The sequence below is a fragment of the Hippopotamus amphibius genome, chromosome 2, assembly GCF_030028045.1.
Source record: "Hippopotamus amphibius kiboko isolate mHipAmp2 chromosome 2, mHipAmp2.hap2, whole genome shotgun sequence".
In the NCBI taxonomy this organism is placed as follows: domain Eukaryota; kingdom Metazoa; phylum Chordata; class Mammalia; order Artiodactyla; family Hippopotamidae; genus Hippopotamus; species Hippopotamus amphibius.
This window is the reverse complement of record NC_080187.1, coordinates 50,416,279-50,431,966: the sequence shown is the minus strand read 5'-3', so window position 1 is coordinate 50,431,966 and position 15,688 is coordinate 50,416,279. Positions and strand designations below refer to the sequence as shown.

Genomic DNA, 15,688 nt, shown 5'->3' with positions numbered 1-15,688 from the left:
CCATCATTATTCTGAATTCTTTTCTGGAAGAGTGCCTATCTCCTCTTTATTTAATTGTTTTTCTTGTGTTTTATCTTGTCCCTTCATCTGGTACAAAGTGTTTTGCCTTTTAATTTTCTCTGTCTTTCTGTGGCTGTGATTTTCAGTTCCACAAGATGAAATACTGCTGATACTGCTTGATACTGCTGTCTGCCCTCTTGTGGAGGAAGCTGTCTGGGAGGCTCTTGGGTCCTTCCTGATGGGAGGGACTGATGGTGGGTTGGGCTGGGTGGGCGGAGCTCAACAAAACTTTAATCTGGTTTGGTGGGTGGAGCTCAGTGACACTTTAATCTGCTTGTCTGCTGATAGGTGGGGCTGTGTTCCCACCCTGGTGGTCGTTTGGCATGAGGGGACCCAGCACTGGAGCTTACAAGCTCTTTGGTGGAGCTAATGTTGGACTCTGGAAGGGCTCATGCCAATGAGCACTTCCCAGAACCCCTGCTGCCAGTGCCCCTGTCTCCTCGGTGAGCCACAGCTGCCCCCCACCTCTGCAGGCAACCCTCCAACTCCAGCAGGTAGGTCTGGTTCATTCTCCCACTGCTATTTCCCCCTGGGTCCTGGTGAGCACACTTTTTGTGTGCCCTCCAAGAGTGGAGTCTCCATTTCCCCCAGTCCTGTGGCGGTCCTGCAATCAAATCCCACTGGCTTTCAAAGTCTGATTCTCTGGGGATTCCTCCTCCTGTTGCTGGACCCCCAGGTTAGGAAGCCTGATGTGGGGCTCAGAACCCTCAGGACTTCTGTGATATAACTGTTCTCCAGCTTGTGAGTCACCCACCCAGCATTTATGGGATTTGATTTTAATCTCATTGCAGCTTCTCCTTTGTCTCTGGATGTGGGGTGGTTTTTTTTGGTGAGTTCCAGTGTCTTTCTGTCGATGATTGTTCAGCAGTTAGTTGTAATTCTGGTGCTCTTGCAAGAGGGAGTGAGCTCACGTCCTCCTACTCCACCATCTTGATTCTGAAGTCATCTGCATTTAGTCTTTACAATCTTTTCTGTGTCTCTTTCTTCAAATACAGGCAGTAAAATAATGACAGGGTACAAAAATGGTTGAATTTCTTATTCTATACTTTAATAAAGTGATAGGTTCAAACGCTGGACCAGCAACAGTATCTTTCTCTTTGATGACTGAAGGGTATTGGTTTGGTGTTAGTGACAGCAGAACCTTTTTTGAATGCAATGCATTCTGGGACTTTCAGAGGATATACCTGTTCTTGTATACTACATTCTACCTTTTTACTTCCCATCCTTAAAGCCTGTCAATTTACACTTGGAAGAACATACACAAGAAGAAAATAGAAGAGAGGCATACAAAGCTGTTTTACTGACAACTGCATTAGATGGTCAGTAAATATAGGTTCATTAAATAAAAAGAGGAAGTTCAGAAAGGCTATGATCTAGATATGCCAGTTTATTGTGTGTCTATTAGAATCAATACATCATTATACATAGCAATTCCAAGGGAGCCACAGTTCCTAATTCACTAACTGCTGATGTAGTTTCCACTTCTAGGGTGGAGCATGGTATATGTGATCTAGTGGAAAGACCAGTGGGTACACAGTGAGCTGACTCTGCCCTCACTGCCTCCATAATCTGGAAAATGGTCACATAACTTCTCTGAGCTTCGGTTTCCTCGTGTGTAGAATAACTATAACAGTGGATGCCCTGCTAATTTCTTAGGTGTTCTGTGATGATTAATTGAGGTTATATTTCTGAAAGGCTTGATACTATATAAGCTCCACTGAAGTGAATGGTATTACTATGTCTGTGATTAGTGACTTGTTTACAAAATCTTATGTTCATCTCTGGGATACTTTCTTGAACTCGGTGCTTTGTGTCATTTGTGCTTTTATAAATAGAAATCATGGCCTATGATTACAAATAAAATGACTTAGTAGAAACCATAGAACTTGGTATACCTTTAAGCAATGTTTTCCACAGTACCTCTGGGTAATTTAAGGGGTAAATGGATGAGTATTTTTTAACTCAATAGTAATATTTATGTATAAGAAAAATATATAATCAGTACAGCAAAACCATTATTTCACAGATTTATAGCTTGTTTTCTGCTTTCATGCTAATATACAGTTTCTTATTTGAATAAATAGATTTAAGTAGCAAAAATGGAATCTATTTAAAGAAAAATATTAAGTGAATAATAGTGCAGGTAGTATGTAAATACGTAAAAATATATACATGTATATGTATATATCTCATGATGGTGGTATTTATGTGACTAAAGTTGGGGAAACATTTCCAATGTTTAAATCAGTCATTTAACAGAACATGTCATTCTACTAGAACAACAACAAACAAAAAAATTCTAGCTCCACCATTTGGCTCCTTATTTAATAAAATAATAAAGGCACTTGTGACAGATAAACCTTGACTTTCACTGAGCTGGGATGGACTTTGCAGGATTTGTCTGTCCATTTCTTATCACCATCTACTTAAATGACTCTATCCTGACAGAATCAGAAAGTTCCCTGACACTGATGCTATTTCTTTACAAGATAATAAAGACAAGCCTTAAGAGAGTTTCAAGGGTTTTATTGGCTATTGCAATTTTATTAATATTTATATGTCATGCTGTCAGAATTCTTTTTAAATGATTGTTTTAGTTGCCCTGGATTTTGTGGCCAAAAGAAGTAGAATAAATAAATCAACATATAACTATCCAGTTTAGTGAGAAAACGCCTTCAATTGTAACATTTCCTAGCTCACTGAGTCCACCAGTGAGTAGATTAAAAGTTATCCAGTCCTCCCTCTCTCCTCCCCACAACTACATCCTAGAAAAGCAGCTATTCATCATTTTCTTAGCAATTTCCAAAGAAAGAGACACCATCAGTTTCTTTTGTGGTCTGTTCAGTATTTCAGTACATCTTCTGTACTTCTGGCAATAAAATTCTCTTCCAACACGCTACTTAATAAAGGTAGGCATCTTATTCACTTCTAAGAACACTCCCTTCTTGTGTGGTAGAAATATTAATGATCAGTAAAATATCAAATAATGACATTTATTTATAAAATTGTGCTGTCAGACAAAAGAAAACCAAAACTGTATATTTAATGTGTTGCTTATATAGCTGAAATTTGATAGCAGTCTCATTCAAGTCCTTGTCTTTTAAGAATTTTGGTAGCTGATATCCAGACATGTAACAATGCTACCCAACTAGTCTGTAACTGTTGGGGCAATTAGCTCCAGATTATTAAAGTCTCCAATCTTCTTCAGTCTTTTCATAACTTATCACACTAGTTTCTGATATTGTCAGACCTACTTACGCAAGAGAAGGCTTCTATGATAAGCTTTTTTAAAAAAATAGTGGTAAAATATACATAACAGAAAATTTACCATTTTAGTCATTTTTACATGTATAATTCAGTGGCATTAAATACATACACCTTGTTGCATAACCATCACCACCATCCATCTCCAGAACTTTTTTTCATTTTCCCAAATTGAAACTTTATACCCAATAAATAACTCCTCATTAATAATAAACTTTAAAAATCATTTAAAAGATATAGTAAAGAACAATTTTAGAGAGAGCATTTAGAAGTTGTTCTTCCCAAAGTATTGATATCTTTTATCGCTTATTGTTAAGAATCCTCTTTTAGCTTAATGAAGCAGCTAGCTGTTCATTCCACACGGCCTCCCACTCCTTCCCAGCCCTAGTGAGAGGAGGCCGCAAGATTTAGAGGAGCAGCTGCTTCACTGCACCAAATTACAAATATGGTGTGTGTCTCAACACATCACAGTTGCTGAGCAAAGAACAGGTGGGCCCCTGATCTCCTAGTAGACCCATTGGAACCCCCGTCTTGAATGTTAAACAGTGATCCACAGAGAGAAAGTGATTTGTTTTCTCCAGTTAATAATCCCTTCCGCAGACTGGAATCCTTCATGTACAGGAACACAGGAGCCAGTCTGAGATTTCAGTGCTGGGGCTCCTGGCTCCCATCCAGAGCTTTTGTTTGCTGAGACAGACAGCATTTGATATTGGAATGTGGCAAAGCTTGTCAACACACAGGGCTTTTCTCTGCTTTCCAAACACATGTAAGGCAGACTGGCTCTCTGTGAAGCTCTGATCTTTTCTGGGGAAAGGAAATGCCACATGCAAGTCAAGAAGAAAAACATATTTGGAATCAAGAGGAATAATTAGTCTGGGCATCAGAGGGACAAATTCTGTTCAGCTGACAAATATGTTACAATCATTTTCAGATATAGATGTTGATCTAGATTAGTCTAAATCAATATTGCCTTATGGAATATGCATACGTGCTTAAAATAGAAACTGTATCCTGAAGGATTTTTGGAAAGGTCAACATTACTCAAGAAAAGTAGACTGGTGCCAGTGCCCCACAAAGGCACAGTTATACTCACATTCCCCTGGATGTTACCCCTCTCTTCCAAAAGCAGCACAATTACACATGTCAAACAGCTTAGGAGCTTTCCTTTCATATTTCATGGTACTAAGCACAACAGTCTCTGGAACTGGAAACCTTAGGTAATGGCTTCAGCCTGATAACCAAGGCCCAGAGACACATGAGCTGAAAGCATTACCAGAGTAATACTTCACCCAGTTGAGGCTAAATGATTAGTGCACTGTATTTATGAAAGAAAAATTCAGTTGGGTAATCCTGGAGGTGATTAGAGGTTTACCCCTCTTCGGGGACCTCAGACTATTTTGGCCAGGAGTCATGTCATTATCACTGGGATGCCCACCATCATCACTAGACATAAGGTACTTCTTGGGTCATCTCTCACTTACGATGCTTCCTTTCCATTCTGAAAAAGACTTCATGTTTTAGACCCACAATAGTCTCTACTTTCCAGTTTCCAGTGACAGCATCTTTCAGAGGAGCCTTCCCCGCCCCCCACAAATGAGTGTTTCATCTTTAGCCAAGGTCCTTTTCTTAGGATTCAAGTGGACTTTTTGAGATCCCCAAGGCCAGGTACCAAAGTTATTTTTCTTTGACTTTCTTTTTATTTACCTAAGAATTATTTTTGGAGAAAATAGTTTTTAGTTTAAACATGCATTGAAGTAGGGTTTCAGTTCACTGTGCTATACTAACTTATGTATAGGATAGTATGGAATACCTTTGTGCATAGTAAGTGAGAAACCATGGTCATTTCATGCTTTGACCTTATTTTCCATGGAATTAAATTAAATACACCCTTCTGTAATGATTTTGTGTATGTGTATTTGTTTATATCCAGCCTAGCTTAAGTTAGAAAATGTTAGAGAAAAGAACAATAAAATTTCCTCTCATTGCTTAACGTATAAAAACCCCACTGCTTCTTGTGTAGCAATTTTATTGCCAGTGAAAGAATGAAGATAATGAAGTTAAAGAATGTGTGTTTGGTTAAAAAAATACATTGCATGGTATAGAACTAGTTTGAGAACACTTGCTTTGATATGACTTTAATGTTATCAAAACTTGGACTTGTTCCAGCTTTGCCTTGGAGCATCCTAGTCAAGTACATGTCTCATTGCCAAGATCCTCATGCAACTGGAGGAAGCTTGGTAGAGCCATGTGCTCTGGGAATGGTCAAACTACTCTGCGGCTTAGAGCTGTGGAAAAAATTCATTCATTTGTTCATTCAACAAATGTTTATTGAGCATCTACTACGTTCCAGGTACTGTTCTAGGACCTGGGGGCATAGCAGTGACGTAAACAAGGAAATATATCTTCCTTTGTGTGTTCCAGAGGAAGGAGACATACATAAAAAATAGAAAAATCTTATGTTGAGGCAATTAGATGGTATGGAAAATAATAAATTAGGGTATAGAGAAAGAGGGGTGCCAGAGGAAGGGAATTGCTATTTGAAACAGTGTAGTCAGAATAGGCCTAATAGCAAAGGTAATACCTGAGCAAAGACTTAGAGGTGAGAGAGTGAGACTTGAGATTTTATGAGAGAAAAGCCATCCTAGGCAGAGATTAGCCCACACAAAGGCCCTGAGGTGGTAGCATACCTACTGTATTCCTGGAGCAGTAGAGAACTCATTGTGACAACACAGACCAGAGTGAGTGAGGAGAAGGGTGGTAGGAATCAGAGAGATACCAGAATGAGCAGGAGATCGTATGGGGCCCTGAACATTGTCAGGCATTCAGCTCTCACTCTGAGTGAAATGCTGAGCTAATGGAAGGTTTTGAATAGAGGAATGGTAAAATTTAGCTTTTGTTTTAGAAGGTTTACTATGGATGCTATATTGAGATTAGATTGCAGAGAACAAGGGTAAAGGCAGGCAGACTAGTTGGGAAGTGCTGTGTTAATCCAAGTGAAAAATGATACTGGCTCATACCAGGGGCTAGCAATGGAGGTGGCGGGGAGAAAAAAATGACTGGATTCTGGACATATTCTGAAGGTAGAACCAAAGGAATTCCTGATCATCTGGATGTGAAGAGTGAGAGGAGGCGAAGAGTGGCATATGATGCCTAGGTTTGGGGCCTGGCCTACTAGAAAGGGTAGAGTAGGCTTTCGGGTAAGGCTGTTAAGAGTCTAGTTTTGACCATGTTCAGCGTGAGGTGTCTACTTGACAATAAGTGGAGATGTCCATTAGGCACTTTACATAAACAAATCTGGATTTCAGAAAAGAGGTTGGAAAATTAAATTTGAGATATGACAACACATAGCATTTAAAGCCATGAAAGGAGTGAGTGAGAATAGAGAAGTTCAAAAACTGGGCCTTGGGGCACTCCAAGGTCAAGAAGTCAGAGAAGGGGTGAATTAGCAAAGGAATAATCAGTGATGTGGGAGAAAAACCAGGAGAGGTCCATGTCCTGAAAACCAAGATAAGAAAGTCCTTCAAGGAGGCAGGAGTGATCTACTATGTCCAGTGCTAATGAGGACAAGAATGACAAGGGCTGAAAACTGATCATTGGTTTTAGTGATGAGGATGTCATTGGTGAGCATGCCAGAAACAGGATGATATTTCCCCAATATTTTAGAGCAGATCATGGGGATGACTTGTTGACAAAGCCCACAACCGATAACTGGTTTTGCAGGGTGATAACTTTCCTGAGTGAAACACTGGGGGAAGGGGGGTGCTCAGCGCACATTATTTAATAAGACCAAATTGGGCAGGACTCTTTCTCCTACCTTTTTAATAGTGTGTGGGATTCTCAGGTCTTTATGGAAATGAGAGAAAGGAAAAAGAAGAATGCCTTGAAGGAGCATAGATGGAGCTTCTGATCAATTCTGGTTGGGGTATCTCAAGCACTGCCTTTTGGGAAATGAATGGACCTCATTGATTAAACTTCAAACTGTAAAGATGCTCTAGAATCCATTTCATTTGCATACATTATTTGGGATCTCTTTTTTTCTCTCAATGCAGCCATTAATTTCTGCATGAAATAATAGAGAGATAACACTATGTAAAAATTAATTTTACATTATGTATATAAAAAAATCAATATTGGCAAAGAAGACTGAAATTGCATACAAAAGTTTGTGCATATTTTTTCAGGTAGAAGAGATATAAAAGATTTTCATCAAATGAGCAAAAGGTTAAGAACTACTTATGTAGAGTGCAAGGCTTTTTTAAAATGAGCCACAGAATTATATTATGGGTGTATTATTCTAGAAATTACTGTTAATATATTGCCGACTTGAGTGGCTTCATAGTAATTATTTAACACCAACCAGCTCTATTTTTGGGGGGAAGGCTGATTTGTAGTTATGTCCCATTTCTGTGGTGTAAATATTTCCATCATGGCCTGTTTCAAACTACCAATGTGAGGCCATTTGGACCTACCAGCAAAAGTCACACAATTGACTGTTGGGAGCCAGTAGAAACAGGCTCCAACACACCACTGCCTTATTTACATGTGGACTAATCCTGCTTCTGCCTGAAACTAGCAAATTAAAAAACAAACTAAAATTAGGAAAGGAAAATGGAAATGCAAAGTGTTATGTAATTAACATATAGTATATAGGATAAGATATACAATAAATGATGTCATATATTATCATATCAAATGTTATATAATTATATTTTCAGGAAGTGTTACAGAAAATCTCTGGAAAAAGGGCAGGACAGGAAACTCATGTTTGAATATGTACTACATGTGGGCATATGTCACACACATCATTTAATTCTCAAAACTCTGTAGCACAGGTACTATTAACCCTTATTTTTATTTTTTAATTTTTTAAAAAATTTTTGTTTATTCATTGGCTGCGTTCGGTCTTCATTGCTGTGCACGGGCTTTTTCTAGCTGTGGTGAGTGGGGGCTACTCTTTGTTGTGGTACGTGGGCTTCTCATCATGGTGGGTTCTCCTGTTTGAGAGCACGGGCTCTAGGCACGCAGGCATCAGTAGTTGTGGCACGTGGGCTCAATAGTTGTGGCTCACAGGCTCTAGAGCGCATCTCAGTAGTTGAGATGCGAGAGCCTAGTTGCTCCAAGGCATGTGGGATCCTCCCCGCCCAAGACTCGAACCCATGTCCCCTGCATTGGCAGGCAGATTCTTAACCACTGCGCCACCAGGGAAGCCCAATCCTTATTTTTAAATTGAAGATAGGTTCAGAGAAAATAATTCATTAGACCAGGATCACATAGACAACAAATGTTAGAACCAAGACTTGAACCCAGATCTACCTAACTATTCCCCTAAATCAATGTCTGGAAGCTCAGAATACTGCCCATGAATTAGTAGGATAAATTCCAATATGTTAATTGCCACCTCAGTGGCACAATGCTAGTATAGTAATTACCTTCTGTATATTAAAGTGAATTATAAATTATTACATGAAAATACTTATTTTGATGGTCTACATTTTGTAGCATATTTATCCTTCTTGGATTATATGTATTCTCCAAAATTATAAAGTCCTTTATCAGTACTGTAGTCAAATCATCCATTGACTCTGATTTGTTTCCAGGAATACTATTCAAAAGAGGAAGAAGAGGGGAGGGATAAATTAGGAGTATGGGATTAACAGATACAAACTTCCATACATAAGATAGATAAGCAACAAGAATTTACTGTATAAAACGGGGAAGAATATTTAATATCTTGTAATAACCTATAACAGAAAATAATCTGAAGAGTATACACATATATAAGAGAAAGAAGAGAATATAATTAGTGTCCTTTTTAACAATACCTGATGTTGCATTGCTCTCAAGGCTACTACATGTACATTGAGGCTTCCCACATGGTGTATGGACAAAAAGCACGACTCTTGTCCACGCCTCTGCGAGGAGTCACTGGAAAACACTGCTTGGCCTTTTTCTACCACATGTATGGGGCAGGGACTGGCCTCCTGAGTGTTTATTTGAAAAAGGAAGGTGACAGTGAAGAGTCCCTCTTATGGAGAAGAAGAGGTGAACAGAGCATCTCCTGGCTGCGAGCGCTGACTGAATACAGCTGTGAGAGGCAACACCAGGTAAGCCAAAAGAGATAAGAATCAAGTGATGGGAAATGTTCCTCCTATAAGCTTCTTTCTTTCTTGCTGCCATCAAGAATGTTTTGTTCTTTTTCAGGGTCATAGAGAAAGGTGGCACTTATTTAAGAGTAAACATAATTAGTCTATATTGATTGAACCTAAGCAGTGAATGGGAAATTAGGCAGAAAGAGAAAGCTTTGGATATTTATGCATACAGTGATTTTTGCAACTCAATGATGAAAGTGTATCTATTTTTGTCTTTGTATATTATGAGTGTCAAGTATATTCTGTGTGTCCTGCAAACCTCCAAACCAGTCTCTCTTTCTTCTAAACATGGTGTTACCTAATTAATTGTTGCAGCTGCATCTTTCACTCATCGTTAGCCACGTGCAAGGGCTTTTGTTGTAAGAGTAAATTTTTAAGCCACTGTCCACACTGATGCGGAAGAAACTGAGTCTTGATCCTATATCCTGGGTCTCCCCTTGGGTCTCCTCATGGGCAGCAGAAGACTTCCACCCTACAGGATCCCAATTATAAGGGAATCTGGGCAGCAATAAGAAAGAGCTTTTTCAATTCCAATGGCTAAGATTGAGCAGCCAGTTAGTCTAGAAATCAGCAGCAGCCTCCTGAAAGCCACTGACTTCACCTGCCTTCCATGAACCATAGCTTCAGAAAGCTCTGGGGAGATAACATTTGACCCCTGACTATTCCTGAAATTACTCTATAGAATTCGAGGTGTGAACTTCAGCTAAAAGTCCTACTTCCTCCTCATCCTTGCTTCTGGATCAGCACCCCTCAACTTTAACCACTGGCTGCTTGGTTTAAGCAAATCTTCCTAGGAAGAAGTATCCAAAATAAAGAGGTTATTTTATACCGCCCCTTAACCAAAATTAATTTTCTACAGATCTAAATGGGAAGGAATTGCAGAAGCTCAGGTGGCCAGGTTGCAGTGCCATCTAGGGTGCTGGATTGCTAAGAACAAATGACAGAGGGAAGATGTGCCATTATTCAAGGATGGCCCATTATCTCAGCATGGATAAAACGATCTAAAAACTTAGTAAAGAAAACCAGATAGCCCCGGGAATAATTTTGATAGTGATTTAATGTCTGCTTACAGCAAGAAAATGGATCACTCAGGAACTTGCTGATATCATTGATTATCACTCAGAGATGATGGATTAATTTTTTTAGGCTATTGGGGCACTCATACTCCTAAGCTATTCAGATGTTCTCAAAGTGTGGTCCTGAGACCAGCAGCAATACCTGAAATGCAAATTCATTTAAAATGAAATTCACCTGAAATACACATTCTCAGGCCCCCACCTCAGAGCTACTGAACCAGAAACTCTGGGGTTTAGGGCCCTGAAATCTATGTTTTAACAAGCCTCCTGGTGATTCTGATGCACTCTAAAGATGAAGACTCTCTGTCATAGATGAAACAAATCTGAATCTCTCATGTGGAGCCTTGATGTTTTTTAAAACCCCCAAATGATGCTGATACACAAGAGCTCTAGGATTTGAGTTCTGTGGAACAGGTGATTTCTCAGCATCTAAGCCCTGGGAGCCGGGTACAGATTCTTGCATATACTAGATTTGCCAGGTGGCTGGTTGTTTGAACATTTTTTTTGAGCACAGAGTAGTGAGGCACCTGGGGTGGCATCTTGGGGTGTTCAAGTTCAAAGGGTGAAGAATGACCTGAGAGATTTTCAGCTCCCCAGTTGGAAAGAAGATTCCAGACCATTCCCTTTGGCTTAGCATGGAACAGATATGAATCTGCCATGAGGAATTTTCTTCTTGATTTTGTGATTCCCTCAGGAATCCCAAATGACCCTCTGGAGACCAGGATGAACTAGTGTCTTCAAAACATCCTAGTGTCTAATAAAACACAGAGACACCCATGTGCAAATGGCCATCTTCTTTGTGCCAAGTACTTACAGTGCTGAGAGCTGTGCACAGGTTCTTTCAGCTGATCTTATAGATCGTCTTTAAAGATGGGGAAAACTAAATGTCCAGCTGGTAAGCGGCAGAGTGAGATCTCAATCCAAGATCTGACTAGTTTCAAAGTTTGTACCCCTAAGTCACTGTTCTATGCTCCTTCCTGCCATAGAAGTTCCAAAATATACTCATTGCCCTGGGTGTCACAAGCACTGGGTGGTCTTGGAGAAATGTCATCCTCTCTGAGACTGTATATACATTTTCAGGATGGGATAATAATGCCTGCCATGCTGACATAACCAGAGTTAGACTGAGGATCAAATGAGATTATGTTTTTGAAAGGGTTTTATAAACTTTAAAGTACCAAATTATAAAAGATATTACTATTGTTTCTAAAAATATGTTCTCTCCCAAATCTCTCTGGTCTTTATAACCATGGTAGACCTGGTATTCTCTATAGCTACATCAGGCATCCAGACTGAGCTCCTATAGTGTGAGGCCAAAATATCTCCTTTTAATAAATATTTATTGACCATTTACTATTTTTAAATGCCTAGGATACTGAAATGAACATAGCACAGATTTCCTATTCTTTTGGAGTTTACATTCTAGTGGTGGAGAGGTAGAAAATGTGAAACAAAAATATATAATGTAACATCAGGTGATAATAAGTGCTATGAAAAAGAATAAATCAAGCTGATCAGGTAATGAAGTCATGAAAAGGCCTTGGATGACATGGTAGAGTTTGAAATTTATTCCAAAAGCAATGAGAAACCGTCAGATGGCTTTAAATTAATATGGTCTCAAATATATATTTTAAAACAATCACTCTGGCTAGTATGTGAACAGTAGACTGCGGTGGTGGGGTTGGTAGGCAAGGAGATTTTGGGGGCTACTGCACTAGGCCTGACAAGAAAAGTGGTGGGATGGGTTGGGTTGTGCAGCAGAGGTGAGATGTCATCAGAAGCCCACAGGACTTCCTTCTGACTCCAAAGCTTTTGGCCTGAGCAACTGTTAGAATGGAGTTGCTCTTTGTTGAGATGAGTAAGACCTTAGTTGGAGCAGATCTGGGGGAGTGAGGGCTGCGTGTGCAGGAGGGAAATTAACAGTTGGCTTTGCCGTGTTTTGTTTCTGATGCTCAAAGTTTTTGATGTCTATTAGACATCAAAGTGGGTATGTCAAGTAAACAATAGGCTATGAGACTGGAGATCAGGAAAAAGCACAGAAATAGAGAAGTAGAGGTATACATTGTCAGTGGGAGTGGGCAGGTGTAGGTGATTTTTAGAATGCTGTAGTCCTGCTGCCATCTGAGATTTATGCTATAGGGGAAATGTGCGGGTGGCCTCCGGATGACATTCTAGTCATCAGATTTTCTTTGTAGAAAAAAATGCATCAAGTGGCAAAATTTTAACCATGTCCTTTCCAAAGGGATTTATTAAAGTGCTAAGCAGAACCTGACTCATCATTGATCAAAAACACAAATGATTTCATTTCCTTTCGATTCGTTGCTTAGATTTCCTCCTCTGCTCTCAGGTGTTTTCCTCCTTGATTTCTTATATTTTGATGCCATTGAAAGAGATTATTAGACAAATTCTCAGCCCAATGAAATATTTATATCATTCATATTGTTCATCACACTGCCTAACATTTCATAGGAATTATTATGTGCTGGGAACTGAGCTAAGAGCAGGTCTTCAAAGTTTCTTGTTCACGGTGCCCTTAATCTCAGTAATGTTTTTCCTGGTACCCCTAGACCAAAAGATAGCTAATGTTCCACTTGTCAAGTAGTTGAGCCAAACAATTAAGTATTTCTGTCTTAATGACTTAGTAACCATTTGAAAAAAATGTATACTTAAACTGAAAGAAAAAATAATATTTTTATCTAATTCTAAAATAACCACAGTTATTTAATAGAATTTCTACAAATACAAATAGGGGAATAATATAAAGGGGAACTCATAATGCTATTAAATGGTTATCACTCAAATATTAAGGAAATTCAAAGGAGAGGGATGTATGAAATCAAGTGTTTGGCCCAACCACAGACTATTTAGAATATAATTCCATCAGGTGATTTTTCTGTTATACTTCCTTTGCAGAGTTGGAGGTCCAAAGACAGATTTTATTGTTGTCTAGAAAACCAAAATGCTTATTAACTACCCTCATATACCTCCTATATAGATGTGTTAGGACATTTTTTCCCTCTTCTTGCCATTTATTTGGATTCTTGTTTAGGGTTATATCTTTAGAATTTCTATTAATGTTATTTTGCCACATTTCTGTCATTAAAGCTTCTTTGAGTCATTAATTTCAAGATAATTTCATATGCTTATTAATTATCCACTTTATATTCTTTGATTTAATTTAAACCATAAACTAGTCCAATGGGGAGTAATTTGCTCATAAAATGAGTAGAGCAAATGTGTCTTCTGGACAATTTTCATTACCCACAAGCCTCCCTGGAGTATTCAGTGGTTTATTAACCATTATTAGAGCAGCCTTACAGCTGGTAATATAATCTATTTTCCCTAGAACCTGAATATTTGATCAGTTATTTTCTTCTAGGATCTAAAGTCATGAAACTGGTTTCCTATTTTTTTGGGCTGTGTCTTGGATGTTAGGGTATTAATATGATAAGTGACTCATTGTCTTTTTGGTAAATTTAATTATTATACGTTGCTGTTCATACCTCGGTCTCATCCGTCATTTTAATTCTCCCACCTAGTACTAGTATGAAGGTAGATTTGGCAAGAGCCTAAGAAAGCTTAGGCTTCAGGGCCCCTCACTTTCATAGGCCCTGTGAGTGCCGGGGGTAGAATGTTCTAGATGGGGAGGGAAACCAGGTCACCACCAGGAGGCATTTCTAGGTGGGCATTTCTCAGAAACTGCCTAAAGAGGTCTCAGAGAAAGGAACTTGAATCTCCAAGGCTCCAGTAATTTGTTGTGAATTTCTTTAAATTCCAAATAAGTATTCCCTTTTGTACCTAAATTTGAATTGGTGATTTTGTATTCTTTTCCTGAAAGGGGACCCCTGAGGACAATCTAAGCTTCCAGACCCCCACAGCCTGGATCTGCCCTTGATCAGCGTTGTTTTAGCAGGATGACTCTATTTCTAAATTCAAACTTCATTATTTTTCAGATAATTTTTGAAGCCATTCGGGGAGTGTCAATAAGAAGTGATATTGCCATTGATGATATTAAATTTCAAGCAGGATCCTGTGCAGGTAACAATATTTTCCCAAATTACATAAGTTTGACTCTAAAGGGATTTTGCAAGTCTCAAATCATAAGAATGCAAATTAAGTATTTTCTACAATAGAAATAAAACTATTATTGTCTATTTGTCTTTCCTGACAGAAATGGAAGATATAACTCAGCATTCATCAGGATATTCTGAGGACTTAAATGAAATTGAGTATTAAGGAATGATCTGAATCGGATTAACTAAACAAAAGCCATACCTCTCGTCAATCAAAATGGAAACAAAACAATGAATACTGGACAGTCTTAACCATTTCATAAATTATAAAATGACTTCAGAGCACTCTTTTTCATTACTCTTGCAAAAAATACTGACTCAGGGCTTTTTTTTTTTTTTTTTTTTTTTTTGCATATGACAACTGTTACTAGAAGTACAGGCTGCTGGTTTTGCCTAGATCATTCATCTTAATTTTGGTACCAGTTAAAAATACAAATGTACTATATTGTAGTCATTTGAAAGTATGCAAATAAAGGGCACAATCAAAATGAGATGTGCTCACTTAAATCTGCATTCAGTGAATGTAGTGGGAGGAGAATAGGTCTTGTGGGTTTCCTTTTGAAGTTCAAGTATCATAAATATTTTTGAAGTAATAATGTAAGGTGTCAGTAATATCTGCAGAATGAATGCAGTTTTTCATAGTAAAAAGTTAATCTAAGAAAATAAGGTATTATTTCCTATGTTTTATTCATAGAAATGGAGAATTAATTTTTAAATATTTTTACCATATGTGATAACAAAAGATCTTTCATGAATGTCCCGGGGAAAGTCAGTATTAATTAATGCTGTATTACAAGGCAGTGCTACCTTCTTTTTCCCCCTTTAAACGACTTTTGAAAGTCACTCTGAACATTTGGATAGAAATTGCACTCTTTTTTTTTGTAAAGCAAGCTTGAAAATGTTTATGTATACACACACACCCTAGATTTTTAAAACATGTTAAACAATTTTACTGAGTTTTTAAATCAATGTTTTGGTAATGTTTTGAGTAATATGAATTCAAGCAGATATACTAAACTACTACCTTTTATTTCATGTTTAGAAAATTGTATATACACATTTGTAT

The 15,688-nt window shown here is 38.3% G+C and overlaps 1 protein-coding gene across 4 annotated transcripts in view; it reads left to right on the top strand.

Annotated features, from left to right (window-relative positions):
• MAMDC2 (MAM domain containing 2) overlaps positions 1-15,688 on the top strand; it is a 151,641-nt gene extending 135,953 nt beyond the window's left edge. For 2 of the 4 annotated variants that reach the window (XM_057725331.1, XM_057725328.1), the window contains exons 12-14: positions 9,169-9,428; positions 14,503-14,587; positions 14,721-15,688. In XM_057725331.1, the coding sequence (XP_057581314.1) occupies positions 9,169-9,428; positions 14,503-14,587; positions 14,721-14,785 (410 nt within the window). In that variant the 3' untranslated portion in view covers positions 14,786-15,688. Of the gene's footprint in view, positions 1-9,168; positions 9,429-14,502; positions 14,588-14,720 lie in introns of those variants that run through there. The other 2 variants (XR_009051645.1, XM_057725329.1) reach the window with 2 other exon arrangements.